Source organism: Chaetodon trifascialis, chromosome 7 (assembly GCF_039877785.1).
Source record: "Chaetodon trifascialis isolate fChaTrf1 chromosome 7, fChaTrf1.hap1, whole genome shotgun sequence".
NCBI classification, from domain to species: Eukaryota; Metazoa; Chordata; class Actinopteri; order Chaetodontiformes; family Chaetodontidae; genus Chaetodon; species Chaetodon trifascialis.
The window spans coordinates 8,611,285-8,638,995 of NC_092062.1; the positions used below are offsets into that span (position 1 = coordinate 8,611,285).

A 27,711-nucleotide genomic window follows, 5' to 3' on the forward strand; every position below is an offset into this window, starting at 1 on the left:
ATTAATTAGTATTTGTTATCTTTTGCTGCTAAATAATTCACCCTCTTCCCATCATAGCTATTAACAGACCATATGAAATGATCCCACTGCCGTTTATGTATGTATGTAGCTTCTTTATTCTGAAAATGCTCCATGTATTCTTTCAGACACTTGTCATTTTGGGCAGACGGGGGAAGTGCAGGTATCACATTTTCTCCGTTTTGGTCAAGGTAAAACAATTTTGTTTTGAAAATCAGCATAAGGGCATGTTTTTTTTTTATAATATCATATACACACTTTGGAGAATATTCAGCAGATATTCTCTGAATGATGACGATGACTGGACATTCAATTGAACATAAACAGTCTTAGGTCCTGAGCGTAATAAAAATCTTGCAGGTCGATGACATACATGCATACACAGTGTGTTACTGCAGAATAATAAGAGTCCTTTTGACCTTATTTGAGTGAAAATAAAAAGACATGGTCATTTATGCACTGATGAGCTTCAGCCCCAGGCTCCTGACACACGCTAACCCAATCTGTAATTTCAAAGTACCTGCGAGTCAATGAGAAAACAGCTTGTCCTCTGCATCTTGAAAAACACCCTGAACATGTTTTTCAGGCCACCAACGTGATTATAGAGGTTTGATGAAAATGTTATACAGAGAAAAAGCTCCCACAGCCCTCTAATGGCTTACAAAAACAACCGTTTCTTTGAACCTGTGGACAGTTGAGCAATTCAGTAATGTCTCTTTACCACAAGTCACTTAATTGGTAATAGGATTGGCATTTTGTTCCCGTGCTCTTTGGGAATTCTAATCCCTGTGGAGTTATTTTCTTAGCTTGCTCATCACGTCTTCACTGGACATCATGAATAGCGTCTCAGTCTTGGGGGAAATACAGCAGATATGCTGTATTACTGAGACGGCTGCTTGTTTTTCAGTTTCCTAGAAGCTTGCAGAATAACATGGCTCTTGTAGATCAGGAAAAGTACTGTTATTACATTTGGGTCTCAAAGAAATCCTCGTACACTCGTGTGACAGAGATGGCAGGTTGCACAATGATTACTACGATCAGGTACATTTTTGTCAGTCACCTTCATAAGTACTGACGGTCCAGAGTTGAGTTGAGACTCGCGCTCATGTTTTCTGGTGTTTTGTTCATCAGGGGTTTAAACAGCACCGATCCTGTGATGGGGTACTTGTAGAGTCTGTAAGTTTGGGCAGGTGAAGTAAGGAGCAGGGAGGAAACTAGTTGCTATCCCATTAGAGGCGAATGGCAGTGTTGGCCCGTAGAAAACCTCCTCCTTCCCCTCTGTGCTCAGATCCAGCACCTGGAAAGAGGAAGTGTCACATTTACTGTACTGAAATACCTCAACGGCCCCAGAGAAAAAAGGGACTGGAGCACTTTAAGTGTCAAAATCAGCAGTACACAAAGTACAAGTACTGCATGCATGTGATCGAGTCCCTTTAACCCTTTGGAAGTTGTTGCCATGTGGTGAAATATCTCAACAACTATTGGACGGATCGCCTTGATATTTGGTACATACATCAGGTTGAACCGTTGATTTGTCCAGCACTTTGGTTTATGACCAAATACCTGCATTCCCATCAGCCTGGTTTTCTGTATATGTGACATTATTAAAGCCTCTGCCACCTCATACAGACACAGAACTTTGTTTCCTTCCTCTGCCTTTGTCGCTCTATATATGTACCCATGAGAAAAATAAAATACAAACGAAAGAGAATTTTAAAAAATAGCAAAGGATGGTGGGAGTGCAGCTCCTTATAGTTCTCAACTGGAATTCAACAGACCGCATTGGCCTTGTAGAGACAACCGTACTTGTATATACTACAACATATCCCACTATCCACACAATCCCTGCAGCCATCGTTCCTGGTTCATAAGGTGAAAATAAATGGTAAATGCATTTACAAAGCGCTTTTATACCTGAACAGACTAAACTCTTTACAATTTGCCTCTCATTCACCCTATCACAAACACACAGACCAACATACTGCCTGACCATACGGAGCAACTTGCAGTTCAGAGTCTGGCTCAAGGTCACCTGTAGCTTATAGCGGCAATTTTAGCATCTGAAGAGCTTGCACAAATCGTGGGAGATGGGGGGGCAAGGTAAACCACTCGCATAAAGGCAGGGTGGACGAAGCGTTATTACTCTTCCTTGTTCTTTTCATTCAAGCACAGACAGTAACACAGACTCTCAAGGAGAAAACCAAACTCTCCACAGTGTAAATTCTTTTCCAATCAGTATTCCACTCTACATTTATTGGAAGCTCGTTGACCATCTGTTTCTCAGCCACAGCTTGTTTTACTTGCTACGAGTTCTACCTGGAGATGATATTTGTCATGAGCTGTATGCTTGTTATATTGCCTAATACATAAAGACTGATGAAACAATCATGAATCTCTAAACTTGGTGTTTCACTTTCTGTTTCTAGCTGACAGCTTTGGATTTTAAGTGATCAGGCGTTAGTAATCACAGTGTCTCCAACAATGGCAGCATGAGGGTCTGCCATGCTGGTCTCTTTAATCTTCGGAGTAATAAAAATCCTCAAAGAGAATTCTTTCCATTGACCAAACCTATACAGAAAGTTGAAAGATTCCTGGAAGACTGTGCGCATGAGTACTTTCTTGATGCCAATTTGGAGTGGAGGTTACCTGAACGAGAGTGTTTTTTGGCAAGAAATCGGGCAGTGCAGAGCACACTGAAGTAAAGGAAAAGCACCACAGACAAATAACTCATTTTGGTAACTGAAAAAAAAAAGCACTAGTTGTTTTGCTAAATAATTAAACCATATACAATATTTCTGACAGCACTTGAAGGCAGCATTAAAAGAAATCTTTTCAACACCATTAAACACCTTCAGTGCTGCTTTTTTCATTCATAACATTTACTCTTCATGCGTAAGTACAGGCTGATGGAAACAGTCTGGACCCTGCTGTGCAGGATATATGGTCTTGTCCGATCCACTGGCCATTTTGTAATTAGCGTGCTGATGATTCATGTTACTGTATGAACAGCACATGGAATAGCTGAATTCATATCACTTTATGCGATCATTCTGACATGTCACAGCTGTTATAAGGCTAAATCTTAACGCCACACCTCTCACCTGAATGCATGCCAGAGGCTCATTGGTCCAAATGGAGTATCCTCCAACCACATAGATCCTGTCATCGTGGACGGCAACTCCCGATTCATTTTGACCTGGAGAGGACAGAGCCGGCACGATGTTTCACTGTGCCAAGCAGAGGGCATTCTGACAATATGACTTCCATGTCCCCCGAGAGGCAGAGAGGGAGATAAATGGAGAAAGATGGGGCAGGGGCGGGTGTGTATGGAGAGCTAAGATTGAGCTCCCGCTCTCTTTGCTGTGACTTTGTCTGAAACTTTCACAGATATAATATGACCAGAAGATCCTAGAACAAAAGAGGAAAGTCACACAGGAGCAGAGAAGGAGGGAGGAATAGTAAAGTCACCTGAACTTTAAGCCTGGTGAGCCTTCGTTGAAGACTATACATGATATGAGAGAATAAGACCACATCCTCCAGTACAGCGTGTGCATGATAGATTGTGACTCTTGCCCCTCGAGGTCTGTGCTGGAGGTGGGATGGAGTACCACCTCCACCAGCATGGAGGCCATAGATGCAGCATGCCCACAGGTCCAAAGTAGAGATATATGTGTTTTCATTGTATATCATCCTACCACCTACTCACAACCAGCAGGAATGCATTCTGAGATAGGTTTTTTATCTAATAAGAGGAGGATAAAGCAGAGCTGTACTCAACCGATGTTTCCGAATGCAACATACAGTCGATCCTTACATACAGTGTTTGAAGTAAATCAGCATTAAATCCCATGAAGCATTAGGGATTTCTGTCTTACGTTAAATATTCATGTGTAAATAAGCTACAGTCAAAGTTAAGTTTGAATTAAAAAAAAAAAAAAATCCAAAACTCACAGGTATTCTCTATTAAGACTTTAACCACCATCAGGACTGTGTGGGTGTGGTGTGATCAACCATCCTCACATTGTGATTCAAATGTTGCTCCATCCCGATTGGTGGCAGAAGGATGTGACATCCAACTTTGGCAGAAGATTGCGCTTCCATATTCATTCACAGAAGCTGATCTAGGGCCCTAGATAGAAAAACTGACCACCTGAGGAATGCCGATGTTTTGCTTTCCACCAACTCCTGAGGGAAATATCTGGCTCTTAAGCTGCTAAATGCTCAACAATATTAATATGTCACTAACATAGTGCCGTTCGCTGGTCGCTAACTTTATCTCTGTTGTTTAGTGCTCTGTTAGAGCTTTAAAGCTTTCTCAAACAGCCGCTGCTGCTGCAGCCCAAAACAACCTAAAATAACCAAAAAAATCAAAGCAGAGCCAGGCTAGCCATTTCTCCCTGTTTCCAGTCTTTTATGCTAAGCTAGCTCTTGACTATAGCGTCATCTTTAGCATACAGGCATGAGAGTGGTATCTATCATCTCATCTCTATGCAAGAAAGCTATTTTTGCAGCATTTTTTAGTGACCAGAGGGTTGACCAGCTGCTTACTATCAACTGATTAATCATACAGTGTGAATGTGGATGTGTATGCACGGTCACATGTGTGGTTTGTTCACTTTGCCCACCTGTGAGGAGGCTGAAGGAGCAGCGCGTCCATTGGTCCAGGTCCATGTTGTAGGAGTCGATATGGCGGACCAGGATGCGGTCGTTATTGTAGTCCAGGTCGTTCCCACCTAGCACATAAAGATGCCTCCTCACCGCCGCCATGACGTGGTAAACTCGCCTCTGCAACATGGGACTGCGGGCCAACCACTGGTCCTGAAAAGGAGGTGGAGGTGGTGGGGGATGGATTCGGGGGAAAAGCAGATGGAGGGGAAGAAAGAGGGAAGAAGATGACATGATGCAGATGAGAAGGAGGTGAGATGTAGTATGAAGAGGGAGGGAGAGAGAAACAGAGAGGGTGGGAAGGGAAGGAGGATGAATAAGAAGATTAATATTTAAGCATATCTATGCATGGGTAATTGATGTATGCTCAGTGCTAGATAAATAACGTGACACTGGAGCTCTGGTTTGTACTAATGACTTCCCTCCCTATTTCTAATCATATGTTTCAGCCACTCCATTTTACACCGAGGATCCCTGCTCATTTCACTAAGTGTGTCGAAGCTTATTTCGTGTGTGTGTGTGTGTGTGTGTGTGTGTGTGTGTGTGTGTGTGTGTGTGTGTTTGATTGAGGCAGAGAATAAGAGTGTGTATGTGTGTGTGTTTGTGTGTGTGTGTGCGTCTGCTGGGAGCTGACGGGTGGCCATCTGTTGAGGGTAGAGTGGGTGGGGGGTTGCTGTTGCTCTGGCAGGTGAATGTAGATTCATGGTGAATACAAATGAGACTCTATCCCTCTCTCTTTCACTCGCTTCTTCGTTCCCTCACGTCCACGCCGACATGTACAAACACAGACCCATATGGATGTGCAACTTACACATATACACACTGCATACCTCCATATACAGCCTCACCAAGAGCCAGCCCTCTTTAACAGCTGGCTCATATACACACAAACAGAGACTGCAGCTTACTGCATTCCACTACAGTTCTATGTGAGTGTTGAAATGATTTTTAATTAAATCTATTTTTTGTCCACGACGCACTGAAGGCTGCAACAAAACAGATATTAGACGCATATATGTTTGCTCACTTTGCATCCAGGATAAAAGGTTGGAACCGTGTGGAAGCACTATCAGGTGGATTTACATTAAAGGACCTCTGTCGGGGGGTTTGGAGCTACAAACATGAATAACAAATCACAAATCCATTTCTTAACCACTGATTGTATTCTGAAGTAAGCTGTAGAGGTTCAGTGTTTTATGTAGTTTTCGTATTTTCCATGATGCCACCTCAATTTCCATATGGTGTGAAAATCAATTAGCAGGCTCTTGACACCTGCCTGTTGTGTAATTCATCATAGTGAACATAATGTCTGCATTCATTTTCTCAGGAAAGCCATTATTGTTACGTTGATGCTCGGGTGTAGACTATTTTTCAAAACGTATGCACTGCATCACCTCACAACAATAATATTACTCTGACGGCATTAACTGTTAAGCCAGGCCAATTTTTGTCTATGTAGCCCAAAGCCACAGATTTGTCTCTGAAGGTTTTACAGTCTGAACAATAGGATTCCCTCTATCCTCACAGCCTTATTCAGATAAGGAAAGACTGCCAAGAATCTTTATCAGTGGAAAAACAAGGGAGAGCAACAGTAGTGATGTACACCGTAGACAGAAAAAGCAGTGGTGGAATTACAATATGGAGAAACATAAGTCACAGTTTTAAGTCTGACAACTGAATTAGCGTGGGAGCTGCTGGCACCAATTCACCCTCTTGCAAAGTGCATGGAGAAGGGAAAGCAGTCTTCAAGGGTCAATGCTATAGCAACACTTGCAGGTTTGAGAACATCAGATTCACACGTTTGATGACTGGTAACACCGTGCTCTTTAAATACGGTGCTGTCGTGCTGCTCACTTTAGAGCCGGGTGATGGCCACCCAAAAAGCACCGAGCAAAACACTGTGGAGGCTGAGCTGCTGGAGATAGGTCTCTCGACTACCTGCAAAAGACTGTGATAGGTGGAGGAACATTACCATCTGTTGGGAACAGCACTGGTGAGAGCAGGGAGTGTGAACCAAAACAGTAACGTCGTGGGCCGTCGAACCACAACAATGAGCTGAAAGACACTTTAATACTCCACAGAAGGAAGGGAACTGTCAGAAAGTCTGATGATAATTTTCTGTAGGGTCATCACCATGAGCAACACCTGTCACCACACAATGGAGTCATTTCATCCATTGTTAATGTGAAAATATCTATTCCAGCAGCTTTAAAAACATGAAACTCTACAGCATAGTCTACTTACATGTACTTAATTTGAAGTAAATAGTATAAAACACACAAAATCACTGATAGGTGCAGAACTGTCTTGTTTAATACACTGAGAGCTCATCACTTAATATTTACCTGTTCTGGGTCGTACACCATCAGTCGATTCTGGTACTGGGCTGTGTTCGTCACCCCACCTGGAATACAAAGCAACACCACTTCTGTCTTCTGTCAGAGAGCCAAAGATTTTAGCGCAAATGTGCATAAAGCAGCGTATATCTGAACTACATGTCAAGATTGTGTATGCATATGAATGTGTAGAATCAAGGTAAATGCCATGCATATGTGAGTGTGTGAGTGTCTTCAGTCCTTCTTCCTTATTGCTGTATACCTGAGACCCAGAGCAGGTTGTCAGCTACACAGCCGGCGTGGCAGGACAGCGAGCGGTCAAACGGTTGGACAAACATCCACTTGTTCCTCTTGGGACAGTAGCGCTCGACAGAGGGCAGCACCTGCCTCAGCTCATTCCTGCCCCCCACAGCGTACAGGTACTGACCCAGAGCACCCAGGACAAAGTGTTCTCTGCAGGCCTTCATGGGGGCAATCTCAGTCCAACAGTTGCCCCTGGGGTCATATCGACAAGCAGTCCTTACCGCACATGTCCTCCCAGTGGCATGCTCCGCCTCCCCACCGACAACAAACAGGAAGTTCCCCATCACTGCCACACAATGGTGGCTGCGCCCAGTGGGCATGGGCGTTAACTCGCTCCAGTTCGACCCACCTGCGACGCGTACGTGCTCTTGTGCAGCTGGGTTGAAGTACCGCAGCTCCCTGACTCTGCTCACCTCCCGCTTCCGCCCACCAGCTATGTAGAGGGTGAGAGACTGGAAACGAGGCCTGGTACGGGCTGACTGGTGGAGGGGCTGGGCGAAGGTGGCATGGTGGTAGTCCAGGGCCTCCTCCACAAGGGCGGCAGCAGTAGGGCTGGACTGGACCAGAGGGTGGCTACGGGCAAGGTGGTGCAATGTGGGGACGTCCATCAGGCCATAGCGGACGTGTTGGAGTAGATCCTCAGTGTACTGGTAGCGACAGTCGTGTTCCAGCCACAGAACCACCAACTAGAGGCAGATTAGGGAGAGAAGAACCGGATCATTGATCATCATTCAACATGTTTGATGTGGATTTTGATGCCTCTATCAAAATCATGCTACAACATCTTAAATTCCTTGTGTTTTGCCTCATTATTGCTGAATCACTTCAATACTGTGATAGTATTTTCACATGTTAGATGGAGGGCGTCAAGGGGAGGGTCCAAAGAAAGTTTTAATAAGTCTGAGGACTGCCTTGCTTTTTTTTTTTTTTTTTTTTTTTTTTTAATTAATTGAAACATGAGGGTCAGCGCCGTCCTCACCCAGAAAATGTGGAGAAAAATGAGTTTAAGACTGCTAATAATACAGTTATTTTTTCAAGACACCTATAGGCTATCCATACTTGCCAACAAACACACACACACACACACACACACACACACACACACACACACACACACACACACACACACATACTTATTAATCAGCAACATTCAATATACAGACTGTAAATATCCACAGGCACCCTCCTGTGTTTAATGCAGGCAGACTGGGTTGCAGAGAAGGGATTAATTGAACTTGAGAGTGGTGGAAGGTTATTAAGCTACGACGAGGTGTGAATGTGGGCGAGATGACTGGAGATCACTGATACCATTGTCAGGAAAACAAAGTGGGTTTTCACCGTAATCTTTGCAGACATGGAGAACTTTGTGCAACAGAATAAAGGCAGTTTTCAGGGCAGTGGAGGCTTGGAACAGCCTGCTTGCAGACCAGGCTGATCACGGACAAATCAGACGAAATTCACAGCATCAAAACAAAATCAAAACACAGCCCTTGGTGTGTGATGTACAGACAAACATCCAGCGTCTACTGAACAGCTTTTCCTTTATTTCCCCTTCAACCCTCTAAAGGAGCAAATATGCAACAAACATGCAAGTCAGGATCGTCTTTTTGTGGTATCTGTGCCACTCTCCTGTCTCTACCTCCCTTTCTCTATCGCTCACCCCGCCTCTCTCCTCCTCATTGCTCTGAAGTGACAGTATATGTGTGTGTGTGCTTCTGTGGGTGTGTGTGTGTGTGTGTGTGAGCGTGTGCACTACGGCAGCTGACTGTGAAGGTCACGCTGCATCACACAACTTCCTCAGGGCACAGAATAAATCAACTCCTTCCCCTCCACACTGAAAAAGAAAGAGAGATTGTGTGTGTATGCGTCTGCGTGTGTGAAAAGGAGAGCGAGGCCACAAAAGACAGGGAGAGAGAGTGAGGGAAAGGGAAAGTGATAGTGAGGGAGTGAGCTGGGGGGGGGCAGAAGAAAGGCAGAGCAAAGGATCGCAGGAAAGAAGAGAGAGGAAAAAAACAAAGCCAGAGAAAATGTGATTTCCAGAGCGTGAGAGACTCTAAGAAAACTCTGAGTGACAATGATTGACGGCCAAGCTATATCAGTCCAGTATTGGCGTGCACAACCCCCCCTCCAACCCTTTCGGACGACGGCCCCCGCTTGCCGTTCGCTTCCGTCTGATGCCCAAATTAACCTTCTGGGCGAAGTGAAGGAGGCCCAAAGCAGCCTAATCAGAGGCTGATTATGGCAGCGGCGGCTGGCTAAAGGGTCAGGGTAATTGTGCCATCAGAGGCCTGATTGTTTTCAATCAGACGGGCGGCCGAGTGACAGCTGGGGGATTGGGGCCCTGATGGAGCCGCGGTGGGCCTAATCAGAGAAGAGAAGGGGAGAAAGACAGAGAGGGAGAGAGATCGGAGGGGGAGAGCAGGAGGGGGGAGGCTGATTGGTGCAAATGAACAGTCAAAACAGTAAGTCCCCACCCCGCACTGCCGCTTCACTCCACAATCCCGGCAGTTCATGACACATGCGTGCACACACACCCATGCACGCTCGCATGGATGCATGGATTGGCACACATCACATGTGTCCATCACACATGTGCACACAGTCAGAAACAGTCCTACTGCACATCCGCATTAATATAAACAAACAGTACCAGGAGATACAGCTGGCAGTGTTTCATTTCCTGTGTAGTAATCTGTGTGCTATGGATATTGTCATGCATGTCTCCTTGTGCATGCATGCATGTGTGTGTGCGTGTGTGTGTGTGTGTGTGTGTGTGTGTGTGAATGCGTTGGTGCCAAGGTGCAATGTGTTCATACTTACAAGCTGAGATGATTGTTTCTCATTTTATTTTCTATCAAAATATTTCCATAACACTGCACTTTAACAGCTTAATACTGCATCCCATGTCTCTACTTGCATGGAAAACCCATCACCACACACACACACACACACACACACACACACACTCACACTTCCAGTACCTTCCATATCTCCTCCTCGCTAAGGGAAGTGAGACGGTCGCTCTTCAGCACCTCCCTGAGGAGGCGGTAGGGCAGCTGCAGGGCCTCGTCCTGCCTGCTCTGGCTCAGCTCAGACAGATGCTCCACCAGGAAGCCCACCACGGCCTCCTCTAAGGCAGGGAGGTGGAACAGGTCGGCCACGCGGTACAACTCCAGGTAGTTCACACTGCTCAGTTCCTGCAGGGTGAATGCAAAAACATACAAGTGAATGCACATACTCACCATCAGTGTTTTCATTAAGAGGTTTAATCAAAAGTTAACATATGCAAGATTCCATTTATTATCACCATCATTCCATCAGGATATGTCAAACTGAGCAATTATAGATGTGTTGTTCTGTTCTTTTTTCAACTCATCTTGAAGAGTTGGAAATGCAAAATCAGCACGGTACATATACACACACAAGGTGTACATATACAGTATGTATACATTAACTGTGAGCTGATTTCAATTCCATAGTTAAATGACAACATTACAGATGCCTGATGTAGAGACAGACAGAAAGAAAGAGGGTAAATAAAAAACAATGAAGGCTGACTAGCGGAATAAGACTGCCATCTTCTGGCTCTCCTTCAGCACATACTCTACAGCACAAACCTGCATCAGTTAGTACACCCCCCTCTAGTGTTGTTCAACCTGTAATAACATTATGCCTTCATAGAAGATCACATTTCACACCAAAATGCAGTACATTTCAATTTTACTACCACTGCTATGTTACAGAAAAAAAATATGCAGTGTGTATCTTATTTTTAAAAATCCCTGAATCAGGATTTGAAACATATGTGATTGAAGATCACTGAATATTAGAACGGTGATTATACAAATACAACAGCAGCTATCAGACACACGCTCCGTCAAAAAACGTCAATATTATCATTTCAGACAAAGGACTCACAGCGCTACACACAACAAGTGTAGCGTCGATCAGTTATTCAATATTCAATTAACTGAGATCTGCACATCAGTATCCATCATATTGGAGTTGGATGATCCTGACTGACAATACAACTGATTTTCAGTCGACTGGTGCAGTGTGTAATGTCATTGATCAAGGCTTAGCGTCCATTATGCACTCTAACCACATACCAAATAAAGCTGACGTGCTGTGAAAACGAGGATGTTGGCCGGTACAGAGATGAGCAAAGAGAAAAATCAATGACTTATTTGCTGTTTTGTTTATGCTGAGGTGTGGGACGGTCACTACAAATCAATAGAGATGAGGCTTTTGCAGCCACCAGATGGCACATTTGAGCTAACTTCACTATTGTGATGTAACTGCACAGACTGGGATGGTAAAATACAGTCTGAAAAGATGATGTGTGCTGACAGCGAATTAAGTCGCACAAGCTGAAGCAGTACATATAACTAGCACTGAAGAGTATGTATATGTATTGTAACTGACTGAAGAAACACTGCATGCAACACTATGCATCAAATACCCCAGAGTGATTCTGCTCTGCAACCACCTTAACCTGATTTGTCTTTCTGGACAGCAGCTTTTGGCAGCGCACCCAGAGGACTGTAGGCTGACTTCGCCTCTGTTCCAACAGATCCATATTGGTCTCGGTGATAAAATACTTGAAACAAGCAGCGGGGTGGCCCAGATCTTGAAGACACCTGGACTCATGCTGACAAGCATCCACCCCACTGAAGTGTCCTTGATCAACACACTGAAGGTGTACCAGCTTTAACCTCCCTGTGGAGGAGCAAACGAACTACACCATTAAATGTAGACTGCAGTCGACTGGACATTGTTAAACTTTCATCATTACAGTGCTTTTTTCAGTTACTTTTGACATCTAACTCTGCAGTGATGTCAGCCTGAAAGAACAGTTTTGACATTTTTGGGAGATACACTTACAACTATATTTGCTTTCTTGCTGAGATTTAGATGGGAAGATCAATACCACTCTCTCATATCTGTATGCTGAAAGTGAAAGTAGAGCCCGGAGACAGTTAGTTCTGAGTAACCACCTCCCCTAAAGCTCACTAATTCATGTTGTCTTTGTTTATCTATACAAAAACAAGACTCCAATAAGTGACATAACATCCCCCTTAAAACCAACTTGTCATTTTTACAAGTCAGACTGTGTTTAACCTGGACAGAGCCAGGCTAGCTGGTTTCCACTGTTTCCAGTCTTTGTGTAAAGCTCAGCTGTCTCCTCCTCCTCTAGCTTCACTCAGCATACAGATATGAGAGAGGGGTATTGATCTTCTAAATCCCAGCAAGAAAACAAATACAACTTTAAGTGCATCTCCCAAAAATGTCAAACTGTTCTTTCAAGCTAACACTACTGCAATTGCACTGCATGACTCTCAGAAATACAGTGAATAAGTGTATTTCCCAAACTGTTGAAGCATATTACGACATGCTATCACTGCATGGACTAACACATGCACTTTTTTTTGCATTGCAAAGATTGCATTCTGTTTTTATTTCCGTTTTCCAGAGCGTCCCAACTTGTGTGGAATCAGGGCTGTATATGCAGAAGCACATGAGACAGGACTGTACTGCAGGTGGTCATATAACACTGAGATCACGCTGGGACAGGTGACAGCCTGAAGGTGGCTGCTCTTGCGTTTCACTGGTGTTTCACTCCACTAGAGGTGACAGGATGAAGAGGCCATGTCAGTAGTTGTACTCAGTACTTGTCATAAAAATTAAGCTGCCAGTGTGACAATCTTGTACAGAACATCATTTCCCATAAGAAAGACAGGGCACAAATCATGCTGCTCTGCTGTTTGTCTAAAGAATACCTCCTGGTTTCTAGTGCAGTTGAGATTGGATTCTGACACTAATACAATAAACGTGTGAAATGAGTCCCAACATAAAAGGTATTCCACTTCCAGTTAAGTGGCCTGTTTGTATATTTCCTTGATCTTCAGTGCAGACAGAATTAAATCACCCGACTGTTCCTGAGTGAAACACGCCTTCAAAACTCCACGATATAACAGGATTTCCATTAACCTGATGGGACCTCCAGTGTGAAGCGGTTATTTCTCGGATTCCTCTTATTATGTCTTTGGCGAACACACAAGAGGACAGTGGTGCGTGCGTGTGTGTGTGTGTGTGTGTGTGTGTGTGTGTTTGTGTGTGTGTGTATGTGTGTGTGTGTGTGTGTGTGTGTGTGTGTGTGTACCTGGATGAGGTAGTGGGAGCAGAGGCTGAGGAGCTCCAGCAGCTGAAGGTGGCTGCCTGCAGACAGGACGTCCTGGATCACCGCCGGCTCCAGCAGGATCTGTCCAGAGGAGGTGACCGAGGTCAGTGGAGTTCATTTAATTCTCTTGTACTTCAGTTTCAGTTTCACTGCAGTTAGTTATCAGACTCAATGACTTTATATCATTCTAGTAGGGCTGGACTTGCCTTTGCTTGTCCAGAAACGCAGAAGTCTGTCCCTGACTTACTGAGTGAGTGATGACGTTAGACCACTGGTTGGTAGAGTGTTGGAGAAACAGTCCTCAACAACTACTGGATGGACTGTAATAACTAATGACTTTGATGATGCCCCTAACGTTTCATCTAGAGCCATCATAAGGTCAGCACTTTCATTTGTGTAGTAAGAATATGAACAAGGCAAACATTATGCCTGCTTAATGCACCAATGTCTCTAAGTACGACCTCGTGGAGCAGCTAGCATGGCTGCAGATTCTCAGTCTAGTCTATTCACTGCATGCAGTATCAGGTCAGTTTGTTTGGCCTCATGCTGGCACTGCTGTGTGTGACTGAGTTTTCTCATTTGAGCTGAAATTCGTTCCTCAAATATGAAATATGAGGATATGTTGTTTTTCTTTGTCAAATGATTGTAAATTGGGTGTTACTTAGGTGTTTGGGTTCTAGGAAATTACAATGTGCATTTTTCTCAAGATTCTGACATTTTAAACATAAAACAACTAGTTCAAGTCAGTTGTCATTGAGACAGTAGTCATTGAGAATTCAGTCTGTGTTCCAGCTTATTTAAAAATGTTTTAGATGACGTAATAGAGACAAGGACAGTGAGTCTGCCAGACTGAATGGCATAAGTAATTCCTGTACTGATGTGTTTGATTCACCATTACCATCAAGCCAGCAAAGCAACATATTCAGGCAATTATTCCAAGTGTTGGGAAGTGACTAGTTTGATGTAACAATGTTATGTAATTAAATTACAAAATGCATTTAATTGTAATTCATTACAGTGACTGACAAAAAACATCTTTTCACTGTGCAGGAAAGCTTTCTTTTAGCATCCATACAACATGGGTCTGCAAAGCTGTTCTGCTGCTCTGACAAATTTGACTGAAACGCCATCAAGAGTAGGACAGCGAGACAGGCTCCATTCATTGTGCTAAAATTCACTGTTTTTGATTAGTTCATTTGGTTGAATGTGCATCTCCTCTCATGTGCCAATCATGTGTAATCAGTGTTTACACGGCCTGGTTTAAGGACTTCTAGCTTTATTGCCAGTTAAGAAAAGTAATAAAACACAATAAGTTGATGAAGTAATTAAAATTGTCACATTACTTATTATATAAAAGGTAACTAGTAATCTGGAAACTATTCCATTTCAAAAGTAATGTTTCTAACTATTACTACTAATTATTACAGGCCTGATTCTGCCAAAATGTTCCCTGATGAGCTGAATGAAGAGCAGCTGAAAGCATCCTTCTAGTTTCTCCTTAACACCAACCCATATGCGCTCAACATAAAGCTCTGTAATATGTTCATATTTCATGTACTTTATGGAGGGTAAACTGCTCTTTATTGAGCCTATTCTCAGCACACTAACAGAACCACATGGAGTTAAACATTCTATTAGTCATTGGAGTAATTGCTCAATCAGACTAAACATGCACCGTGTTACCCATCACTCAGTGGACTCACCTACTCCATGTGAAATGTGGCATTGTTTGAAAAGGCAGGAACAAACCTTTGATGATCCATTCAGCAGCACTGCCCTACATAGCCACAGAGGCGTGACTGCATCAGTCGTGAAAGTGAGAAAAAATGACTTCATCGTTTGTCTCCCTCGCCTCTCACTAATGTTGATACAGAAGTGGGCTGAATATTGTTAAGCAGCACTCATGGGTATCATTTCTGCTACAGCCTACTCATTATTTAGTATTTTGGAACGCAGAAAAAGCAGCAGTTTTTCATCTGGATAGAACAAATCTGAGTAGAAATGTACTGCTTTGTCCCAGTGCACGTTTCTCCACTTAGTGTAATCGACAAACATCAGCCTCTGTGCTTAATTACATGCTATGCTGCATACACACATTGTTTGGCCACTTTAGCATTCATGGAAACAGTTCATTGGAAACCATCAAGCAATTTGTTTCTGAAAAAATATTTTTCCTAAAGCCACTTACAAAAAAACCCAACTACCTTTGCTGATACAATGTTTGTTTCTCTGCAATTAGCTGCATCTGCACATTCATCACAGTATGGTTTCCTGCCATGCATGGGCAGTGGTCCAGTCAAACACCAGTTCAATCTATGGGCTTTGATAAGCTTAGCATATTAGAAAGCAGTAATACACTAAGTGGTTCTTTGCTTCCATTATTGGAAACTACGTACACTGAGCCTCAGTAACAACAGAAAGGCTGCAATCTTTGCTCACCAATCAGATAAGTGTCTCTTAAATTAAGGAAAAAACTAAACTCGGAGAGAAGCGCCTATTCTAAACATCGCCACTACTTTCATTAGATGAATATAAGCCGAGGTAAACAGGTGATCAGCATCAGGCCTCTGGAACTGTTAGTGAATGGTCTTCATACCTGGCTCTCCTCTCTGCTCCAGAGGCCCACTACAGTTAGAACACTTCAACCTCACACGGCACAAGTCAGTTTTATAACACTGTGGCAGGCTCAGTGTGGGAGTGTGCTGAGCTCTTGTGTAAACCGACATTTATTGCACTTGTTACTTGCGAGCCTTCACCTGGAGGAGAAGACAACATGAAAGGAGACGCTCGTGTGTCAGAATATAGAAGTCTTCTACCCAAGATCTGACCCCATGTAGGCTCACTTCACTTCACTCTTTCAGTTCAGAAAAATACATTTATAGTCTGAAGGATGACGTGTCTTTGGGTAAAAAACCTGCAGGGTGTTTCAAGGCTTTAATTGATGGAGAGGTCCACAGCATCCACAGTACAAATCTCACTGAAGTTACTAACTGACTTCCAGTCTGAGAACATCCAGTGGCAGCATGTCCTCCCCTCACACTGCTGGCCTATGACATGTGGCTGAAGGATTTTTAGTAGGTCATTATTTACGGTGTGGGGATAAGCATATTGCCCTCATCTCATCTGCTATCATCTCCTCTAGGCAGACAGGAGCTGAGCCAACCAAAGCAGGGCGGCTTGCAAGCCTGCTGTTGACCTACTTACACTGCCCAACCACTCAGTCTTTGCTCATTTCCACTGTGGAAATAAAATTAGGAGTAATTACAAAGTTCCTGGCCTCTCAGTGTACTGCATAAGCCGCTGGGCTGCTTATTGGACCGAGCATCGCTGACACTAACAAGGTCAAGAGGGGTTATTAGAAATAATCACACACTTATTCTTTGCCGACAGGATGAGAAGGCAGCGGCAGTGACTTCACTCTCACAACTGTCTCGCTGCTTCAGTATGGAAATGTAGTACTGTGCTCTTTACTTCTGCTTTCTTGAATTCTCTTATTTGGAAACCTGGAATAATGGCTACAGAGGACAGAGCAGTGGGCAGTTTATGGTCAAATCTGATACCTGCACAGTCCTGGATAACACTGTGTCCAAAGGCATGCTGCAGCTTCAGCTGCTGAGATTAAAGTGGTAATCTGCAAATGCCCTGTTTTGATTTATTTTGGTGACATATTTGGCAATGGTGAAAAGTAGCTACTGCACATAAGTACAGTAGTACTCATGTGAGTATTTCCTTTCTTTTTTTTTTTTGCTCATTTCGACTTTTGTTCAGCTGCATTTTAGAGGGAAATGATGCACTTTCTAGTTACTCATTACTTGCAATTAGAGTTTTTACATGTTTAACATTTGATCTACTTATAAATTATGATGCATTGTTGTAAATTAAACTACCTGATAATATATAACAACATTCAAATTCAACTGCATCCATACTAACTGAATAATATAATATTAACAGCATCATAATAAAACACTGTAAAAGGGGCTATTTTGCAGAAAGTGTGGTTTTAATATGTAGGTCTGGGACAACTCTAGCAACAGGTGAGTTAGTTTAGCATGTTATTAGCCATTTGTTTTCAGTTAGCATGTGGTTAAGTGATGGTGTTAGCTGGTGATGTTACAGACTAACCTGTTGTTAGCCACGTCAAGGTTCATGGGTTTAAGAAAGCCTGTAACATGTGCTTGGTGAGGTTGGCTATGGCCAGTGTTGGGAAAGTTCACTTTCTACATGAACTAGTTCAAAGTTCAGTTCACAAATTTTAAAATGAACTAGTTCAGTTCATAGTTCATAATTCAAAATTTTGAACTAAGTTCACCGTTTTTTTCCATATGTTGCTGCGAGCTATTATTTTTCAAAATTATTGCCACAACCCAGATAGAACCACAGACAGCAATTATTTTATTAGTTTTAACACTGTAACAATGCGTCAGATTTCATCTTCATATCCAATTTTGAAATCTTATCCAACCAGGGTTTACATCAGCATTGAGGGGACAGAATTTCTCCATTGTTGCTTTAACGCTTTGTTACTGTCCATTCAGTCCACACTATACACACAGCTTTCACCCCATGTGACTGAAGTGCGGATTTTCTTTTTGAAAGCCAGCGGGCAAAGTTTGCATAGAAATGTCAGATTTTTCCCATCCTCACCAACCTTGTCATAAAACTCGTTTCAATGATCATATGGCGCCTCCTTGCTGCTTTATCGCCTACATGATGCTTTTTGTTTTGATGACGCATGCGGCAACGCGACACTGGTGGCTGGTGTTGCCAGATTGGGTGTTTTTTCTGCTACATATTAAGGCCTGTTTATGGTGTGTTTTAGCCGGGTTTTCACCTGGAAGGCTCTATAGAAATCTGGCACCCTATTGAACGAAAACTGAGAGAGCGTTCCGTTCACAGACACCAGAATGAACGAGTTCACAGTAATGTTCATTAGGCAGTAATACAGTACATTCAGTTGACGTTGTCCCAAAATATGAACGAGTTCAGGCACAACACTGGCTATGTCACCATTATTTGATGATAGAGGCACTTTTATTGGTGACTGATAATACTTTGGTGCTTTCCTTTATGTAAAAATTTGAATGCATGACCATAAGTTAAGTGCTGTTGCTTTGTTTTGATGTCTTCTCCCCAGATTCCCTGTCGATGGCATTTCAGTTTCTGTAGGCAATGTTCTTTTCTGTACTCTCTGGGTCAGACTCACCTGTCCAGTGTAGGCGAAGTCCAAAGCGTGCTTCAATCCAACGCTGGTCACTCCTTGCAGAGTCACTTCGTCTGCTTCACTCTCCACCATGCACAAGCTGAACATAGCCTGATGACAGGAAACCAAAGCATGAAAGTTAGCTATGGCAACACCACATCATCAGAGACGTTTATCTGGAATTTTCTGTGTTTGGTTAAAAAGAGAAAAACAGGTGTAGAAAATTGTTAAGTAGTAACAGACTGATGGTAAAATCAATCCAGCTTCGTTCTTCCACTCCTTCACTGTCGATTCAGATAATATTATCTGTTGTTCCAATATTACAGACGGACTGAATTTTTTTTTTCTGTATGTGTACATGCTATAGGCAACATCCTGGAGCCCTTCTGTATTGATTTACCTGCCTTGGCCTGGGAGGTCAGCAGCAATAAATAGCACAATCAGTACTTTCTGTGCTACAGCCTGTCTGTCTTTCCCTCCTTCTGTCATGCACACGCACATACACAGTCACACATAATGCACGCCACTCTCCATGTGAAATCAAAGCAGTAGACGCAGCGTCTGCAGTCTGGCCCTGCTGTGCGTGCGTCCAGCTTGCTGCTTGCTAATCAAAGCTATTGACCTGTGTCACACCATGAGAGGGTGACAGAGCCATTGATCAGAGCCGACCAGCAGAGAGCGGCAGCATGGAAGGGAAGAGTGAGAGGAGGGTGACGGGTCAAATGTAGCCATGATGGAGATCAGCTCGACTACCTGTCTTTTCAGTTATGCGGGACAGCAAGGTTATGAAGCTTTCAAGGTTATACTTTGGACTTTTCTTCTGGATTGCTATGTGACGAGCAGAAACCATAAATTGCTTTTGAAAAGCGATTCCAGTTCTCGTAGACAGCATCTTTTACTCACATTTTCCCTGCCGCAGGACAGTGCTCCAGTTAACATGCAATACCACATATCTCTTAAATTACGTTTTGTAGCACAGTCACTCTGCGCTATCTCTCCAGACTAGCGTATAACAGAATCATGAGCTCTGAAGTCCCTCCAGCTGGCCAGTTAGCATAGCATCTCTTTCTGTCACAAAAACGACATCCGTTTCTCCCAAAACTCATCCGATTCTGCCTGACTCATAGCACGCATGAACTTTAACCAGGCGCAGACGCCCCTCTGCTCTGGCGAATGGCCCCTCTGTATTGTGATGATGATGTATGGGACAGGGTTGACTTGAGGCCACGCTCAGTTTTAACCAAGGCCCACACATCTCTCCTCAGAGCTCAGCCTTGTTGATTCACCACTGCGCTAATTAAAAATCCACTGGTCCACTGAGCACAGGAAGGCCTGTGGCTAAACCTGGGGTGTGAGGGTGGCTAGGCTGTGGTCAGTGTGTGCGTGAGCGCAAAACACAGAAAGTTGAACAGAGACAGGCAGAGCGTAACAAAGAAACTGCCTATGCGTTGCATGTTCACATCCGTGTTTGTGCACGTTTGCGTGTGAGCGGAGAGGAGGAGGGAGGGCACCCTGAGAGTGTTCGCAGAGCTGTTCCCCTCCGGCACAAATGCTCCTGACCTTGGTGGAGGACCTGAGGGAGAGCTGGTGGTGACGGATGGCTCCTCTGACTTGGGATATAGATCCTGGACAAAGACACATTGAACCACAGAGTCCCGCTCACTGCAGTGCTTTCACATGATGCTGCAGTGAGGGTGCAGCACTGCAGTTAGCCTGACCTGCCAGCAAAATTTATGTGTGTCTGCTTGTTGTGATCAGAGCGGAGAGCACTTATCCCTTCCATCACACACCCAGTGAGATACTACTGTGAGGTGATTTTTATGTGAGCCAAATATCAGCCCTTCTCTGAGGGTCTATGGTTATATTCACAGGCAGATACATCACAGATATCATAAGCGGTCACAGAGAAGAACTCTTGCAATGCTCAAGGCTCAGCTGCTACTTTGAAGATCAGTACAGATATCTGATCAGGGCTCTGGGTGCATTACAGAATTTTCCTTTTTGGAAAAGTAGAAGAACTCAAAACCATATCTGGACATTAAACACAAAACCTTGTGTAAATTATTCTGATATGTTTGTGTGTTGTCAGACCAAAGTGTTGCCTCCATTCACCTTCCTCACACTGTTACACTTATTCAGGCTGAAATGTTGCTATCAGTCATATGATTTCCCTTTTCACATTCGTGTCACTCTTAATGGTATTATTGCATTTTATGTCGTGCTCCACAACAGTTTCCACACATCCACAGCTCTTATGGGTCAATTAAGTTAGACCTTAAGGGATGTCTGCACAATTAGTGTGTTCACTTATTGTAAAAGCTGCTGCTGCTAGCCTGCTGCTAGTGAACTTTATGTTTTCTTTCTCTCTGTACCTTGGATCTTCATAATTTCATTTCTTGCCAGCAACAATATCCAATATCTTATCTTCCAAATGTTCTAGTTTTGAAATGAAACTCTGGCAAAACTTCTTAGAAATCAGATTAACCGTATGGGCAATTTTCACAAAAGGGTCGTAAGCTAAGTAAATGCACTTAGATAAGTAAAGATTACTTATCATGCAAGCACATCTTACACATTTTATCATTCAAATAGAAATGGCCAACATTGATCTGATAACTGATAACTTCTTGTTTTAAAACCATAATTACATCAACATTTGTCATCATCCCTCTCAGATGAGGAACCAGCTGTATCTGAAAATGAGGTCCTGGCCTCAAGGGCCTGGTCATGATCGAGCTGACTGCAGAAAAGCCTGCACTGTTCTACATTTAAGCTTAAGGATCTGTTGCTATGACAACAGTTGCTTCTATATTACAGCATATAGATATAATCGGCAAACCCATACAGATGTTTGTATGCATGGTCCTATCCTTCAACAAGTTGTTGTAGCTCAACAAGTTTCGACCTGCAAATACCTGGAAGGACTCAGGAACATTGATTCAGACCATTTATTTGCACTCCTTTCACACAGTGTCTCAACTATTGTGGAATTAAGGTTTTATCCCGGCCTCCATAAGGAGGTTAAAGCAGCAGCAGAGCTGTGTGCAGTGCACGTCGTGCATGCAGCGTGACATGTTGCTTTGAGACAATGCTAGCTTTTGATATGAGCTCTGTCCTGGCTGCAGGGCCAGCAGACGCTATTTCTCTCTATGACAAAGAAAGCAAGCAGAGACTCAGCGTGTGTGCCTGTGTGCGTGTGCGTGGGCGCTCTCGCTGGGGGTGGTGTGTGATGCTGGTGTGACTGATTTCAGACGGCTTAGTAATGTGACGGCATTGGAAGAAGTAGCTGACACATTCAGGACAAGTCTCAGGTAAACAACTCACGCTTGGTCAGGTATTTCATTACGATCTCTCACGTCCGCTGGGCTCGATAACGTGTTATAATCACTGCTACATGTGTGTCTGAGTGTGAAAGAAAGAGGCACAGAGAGAGGGAGAGAGGACACACAGTCACTTCTCACCACACGAGGCACCTTCATCTCCTCACTAAATGAACTAAATCAAACCCAGCAGTGGAGTCAGATGACAAACTGGAGATAATGTTGTTAAGCCCCCACACAAGAACAGGGCAGCAGAGTGAATTTTCTCGTTCGCTGTAACAGGCTGATCTAATAACCCGAGTGCTGGAACAACAGTGTTGCTCGGCTCAGCTGGGACTTGAAAGAGCGGCATTTAAAAACGGAGCTGGAGAACAAAAGGAGAACAAAAGTGAAGAGGACGAACAAAAGGAGGAGAGGAGTGTGACTCGCCCACCCTCAACTCTCTGCAGAAAGAAGTAAAAATAAGCTACACACACACACGCTCACACACACAGAAGGAGTAATCCCTGGGCAACTTGGACATATTTAATCTGCCTCTCATTTTCAAGAGGGATTAATTCCTTCCTCCTAATCTGCTCAGTGTCCGTAAATCAAACCTCATCGGTGCACTTTTCCCTGTGAGGCCCTGTCTCCTGTCTGGCTGTCTGACAGCGTGAGTCTACCTGCAGCTACCTCTGTCTCTTTACTCGGATCAGACAGAAGCAAATTCAAACATTAAGGCTCAATCCAGGTGGGATGGGAAAGGATGATCTGCTGTAGAATTTTTAACCTAGACTGAAGCAATTTGTTCCATCTGTACATGCAAACCTGAGCAGTTTCATTCTAAAAAAAGTCACATTTTATTTTTAAATTTGAGTTTGTCCAAGACTTATTTTTCTTGGCAGCGTGTAAAGGCCCTGAAACAGCATTTAGACCATTGTGGGACACTAAAACCCTCCTTTAGTAATCTGTGCTAATGAAGTGAGCAGAGTAAGACAGGTTTTGTGGTGGTTTTAACAACTAAAGATGGTTACATAACACGCTCCTGTCACCTCCATCACATCAGCAACGGGATCCACTGCCTGACTGAGCTTGTGCAAATCCTTTACATCAGCCTAACCATTGTACATACGAAACAAAGGAGGTGCGCGTTTAATCCCAAACTCACATCATCTTCCTGTTCAGCTACATAGGCTCGTTTGTCAAACATAGGTACATTTTACAGTATAGGGTCCAGGACTCACCCTGAAGTAATCGCTGCACGCTGCCAGGACGGCTTTGTGCGCGTGGAACTTCTGCTCGCCGGCGACCAGGGTGACGTCACACAGCAAGCCATCCTTCCTCTGCTGGTTGAGGGCAGAGAGAACTGAGTCCTGGTGGGACTTTGACTGACAGAGCCTCTGTCCTGTCAGCATCTCCCTACTGCTGCACACACAGACACAGACACAGACACACACACACACACACACACACACACACACACACACACACACACACACACACACACACACAGATAAAGAAGATATGTGGTGAATCTGGAGGTGGCCTTGCAGATGAGACAAAGCTCTAGTTATATCAACTACTACTTGTACTACTACAAGATTGCTATCACTACTTCCACTTTGGTTATATCGTTCAACTGTACTGTGACTACTGCAACTACAGCTACTACTACAATAATTTAACCCCTTAACACACACATCCCTACTGAGGAGATGCAGCCTAAATGAAAACAAACAGACTAATCTTGCTAATTAGAAATGAAATGAATCCTTCAAATTAAGTTTAGTGCATGATATTACATGGTAACATCTAATAAAAACATCATTATTAGCACTGTTTTTGAGAGTATGTTGCCATGCTAGGGTTAGCATTTAGCTAAAAGCTCCAATGGGCCGAAGTCCAACAGAGCTGTTAGCTGTGGACTCTTTCAGTCATAGTCTTCAATTCATTGTACCTCTAATATTTTTAAGACAAAGCAGTGTTTTGGAAAATGACACCAGTGACCAAAAAGGCAAGAAACTAGTCTATAGATACATATATGATATGTTCACATTTATGCTTTCATAGCAATAGCAGTGTTTGAAAGTTGTACATGGTGTTAGCATCTTCTATCATCAACTAAAACAAACATCAAAAATTTCATTTTCTTTTCTTCAAATTTGAAAAGAAATAATTAAATGAAATTAAATGCAGCGTAAGCAAGCGACACTTTATTACTCACACAAAATTCTTTGCCATGAATGACATTTCCATTATGTCCCCACACTTACACAGAACACTCTGCCCATCAGTACGCTCACAGTCCTCAAGTGAGATTTTTTTTTTTTTTTCTATGGTGGATGTGACAAATACACTGACTACAGAACACGTCTGAAAGACTGTGGCTGGCTGACTGACTGATGGACTGTTGTGGACCCATGTAGCATCAAATGTACCCTGTTTTCCAACCCATCCTCAGTCCCTCCGCTTGTACCCATCCATCAGCAGCACGCCACCCTGTCCATCCACATCCATCTCTGTCCACTTGCAGTTGCAGCAGTCACTCTAAATGCTGCTGTCTGCCAGGAGGCTTGCTCTGTCACCTTCATGGTGACGGGGTGTAAGACAGGGGAAATAATGGGTGTGTGTGGGTGGGTGCGTGTGTGCTGCGGGCCAGAGGTAGGATGACTGATGAGTCAGGCTGTTTGTTTGGTCGTTGGACTCTGCCAGAGGGAAAAGCCAGGGGAGAAAGGGACAAAATTGCCATGCTGGATGAATGAAGAGGGAAATTACATGATTTTACAACTTTGAGAGGGAGAAATGGTTTTGAGAAGGGACGGGAGCACTGGATGCCCTTGATGATAATGAATATATGAAAAGGAAAGATGAAAATATCATCGTATAACTTCCATCAGGATGAAGCTGTAGACTATGATGATTGTGCACATTTAAAGGGCTATTCCAGTGATTTATATAGCACTTTCACAAAACTGGATGATTCACAAGAGGTAGATTTTGCCAAAACTGAAGCAGAGTGAGACAGTTTTCCCTTTAATGCAAGCAACAGCAACTTCATACTTCACGCCTCAAGGCTTGCAGTTAAAACACTGCAGTCTCTAAGCGCAAACACACAGAAGACGTACAGTAATGCAACTGTTTTCACAGACTGAATAGGACTCATGACCAGAAAACTGACCTTGATCTACAAAATTGAGAGTTTCCCTTTAAAGCCACAATGCGATTACAGCATTTTTCAGTAGCTAGGATTGCTGTCTGTAACAGTGTCTTTTGGACACTACCACTGGGAAACACAAAGTCTGAAATGTTTAAATCCTGCACATGGTGGCTTTAGAAAAAATCCATTTTACAACGGAGAAGGTGGGCAAACCGATTCTAAACAAGTTTGACAATATTCTTTATTGTTACCAACAAATCCCATGAAAAGACCAAAACCAGAGCTGATCCTATGTGTGCTGGCTCTGTCGCAAAAGTCTGATTTATTTTAATCCTCTGTGCCATAGAGCTCCACGGTTTTCAAACATCTATCAAAAACTCATAAATAAGCCACCATGATGAACACAGGCACCATCCTTCTGTAAATACTGTAAATACTCACTTGTGCCCCATCCACAACCAAAAATGGTCCCCAACAAATTCACAACTTCTATTTATGACCCATTGTGAAAGATTTACATGAGAATAAAGCACCCTCAGTATAAATGAATGGGCTTGAGGTTGAGCACCAGAGACAAGCTGTACTGACAGTATTGAGAAAAGGTCTTTGGTCCTTTCATAGGATTTGCTGACAGTCATAAATATATAGAATATACAGCCATCTCCTCTAAATGGGATTACCCTTGTCAATCTCCACCACATCCAAACAAAAGATCCAGAAAAATCAGAAAGCCAGTGTATCATGCAACACTTACCTGAGGCTGGGTTCAGAAGGCATGCCCCTGGACAAAGACAGAGGAGATGGTGGTGGAATTGGAGGGGTGGTGCTATGTGGCTCCGGAGGACTGTAGTCTCCTCACCGGGAACATACATCAGCCTGATAGGACAGAGCAGGACGTCAGCTTTACTCAGTCCATCCACTCGACCCAGCCGCACTGTGACAACCTCCTGCACGACGTGTGAAGGGATGCAGCCACGCGTCAAGCCTAATGCTGACTTCTCCCATCTCTCAGCTACACTGGCCTTGACTCTCACAATCCTTATAGCTGTTCCTTGGAGGCCTTTTCATGTATAACGCAGAGGCTGCAACAGCCACCGCCAGCTAGACTTCAGAGAAGGGGATAAACAAGATCAGCACTTCTCAAAACAAGCTGGGAGTCCAAATTACACCAAGTCCCTCTGGTGTAGCTACAACCTTGACATAATGCGCTACACACCTGAATCTGATATCCCTCCTTGTCTCCTGTGAGATACAGCAGCACCAGAGTGAAACAGAGGTCAGCACAGATGCACTGTGAAATCCAAGCTGCTCTGATTGAGATGTATTCACCATACCATTAGTCTCCCCAGGTTCTCTCACGTGGCTGTTCTATAGACACAAGCCTGCATGTATGTGGTTCAGCTTAAGTGTAGGCAGGCTGAGTGTACTGCTGGCTGCTCTTGAGTGGAGTCCCCAGCGAGATCTAGTTATCGATCTGTGTATGAGTGACCTTCACACACATGGCCACAGGCAATTGACTGATGAGGGAGAGAAGGAGCTTATCCTGTGCTCCTCCGTCCAACCCCCCAAACAGGCCAATAAATGCTGCGCACATTTCATAGCTTTATCTACGTAAGCTCTTAATGATGGGAGTTTTAGCGTAGAGAAAGAAAATCAAGCGAATGTACTTGGATATCGTGTGGTGTAAATCACATCAGGGCAGCAAATCTATATTCTCTTCCTCATCTCTTACTATATCTCTATTTGTCTCCATAAATGTCCTCAATAGGCTACAGGTATGAAGTTTTTGCAGATGGCATTAAATTCAGCAACAGAGCCCATAACCTCTAACTGAGACATAATGAGTTGCCATCATTCTGGCCTCAGAAAAGATTAAACATATCCGGAAGGTGGATATATTTAGGATCCGATAATCACAACAACTAGGCCATTGTTCCCTGCAAAACACTGTAATCTCCTGACTGAAAACAACCACAGTGGTAAATGTCGTCTTTTACGCACAAGAGGCAATTAGGGGTTACCCGCGAACAGCGCGCAACTGGATTGGATTTGAAGAGAGGCAGGAAGGTTTGGGTTGCCAGATAAGCAGACACCATTAGTGCATCAACTGTCACTTTCCAAAAGCTCCCAGCTGTCAAAAGGTCTCCTAGCAACAGGCCAGCGCCTCGGTCCACAAACTACAGGGACGAAGGACAGGCTCCTCCGTGCGAGCGGAGCAACCCTGTTGCAACCCTCACAGGGCGCACTCAGACAATCCACGCCACAATTTGGCGTTCAGAGCACCTTACAGTTTACAGAATTCACCGCACTCTGTTCCCTCTTATCTTAATATACCACAAGCTTACGCACCTCATAAGAATGTGTGGTGATTGAGTCCCGTCCCCTTCGGCGGCGCCGCCGTGTCAACTCTCATTTGATGTCCGAGGTTGGTGTCTTGTGCATCGGCGGCGAGAGGAAAGAGGAGCGCAGCGGCGAGCAGATGCGCTCAGCTACCAGGGACACTACGCTGGTTACACTGTAGCACCTAAATTGTTACATTATAACCCCGC

The 27,711-nt window shown here is 43.7% G+C and overlaps 1 protein-coding gene across 2 annotated transcripts; it reads right to left on the bottom strand.

Annotated features, from left to right (window-relative positions):
* Positions 1-92: 92 nt before the first annotated feature.
* Positions 93-27,698, bottom strand: klhl32 (kelch-like family member 32). 2 transcript variants are annotated; one of them, XM_070965864.1, is made up of 11 exons: positions 27,512-27,698; positions 25,917-26,038; positions 23,250-23,430; positions 18,710-18,817; positions 13,486-13,584; positions 10,304-10,519; positions 7,282-8,008; positions 7,029-7,087; positions 4,644-4,836; positions 3,120-3,214; positions 93-1,315 (listed from the first exon to the last, which is right to left on the bottom strand). In XM_070965864.1, exons 2-11 carry the CDS (start codon positions 25,937-25,939, stop codon positions 1,154-1,156), a joined length of 1,863 nt encoding a protein of 620 aa, XP_070821965.1. In that variant the 5' UTR covers positions 25,940-26,038; positions 27,512-27,698; the 3' UTR covers positions 93-1,153. The 2 variants fall into 2 exon arrangements, with proteins under 2 accessions (XP_070821965.1, XP_070821966.1); XM_070965865.1 differs by having other exon boundaries at positions 23,250-23,427; positions 27,512-27,674.
* Between the last annotated feature and the right edge of the window lie 13 nt (positions 27,699-27,711).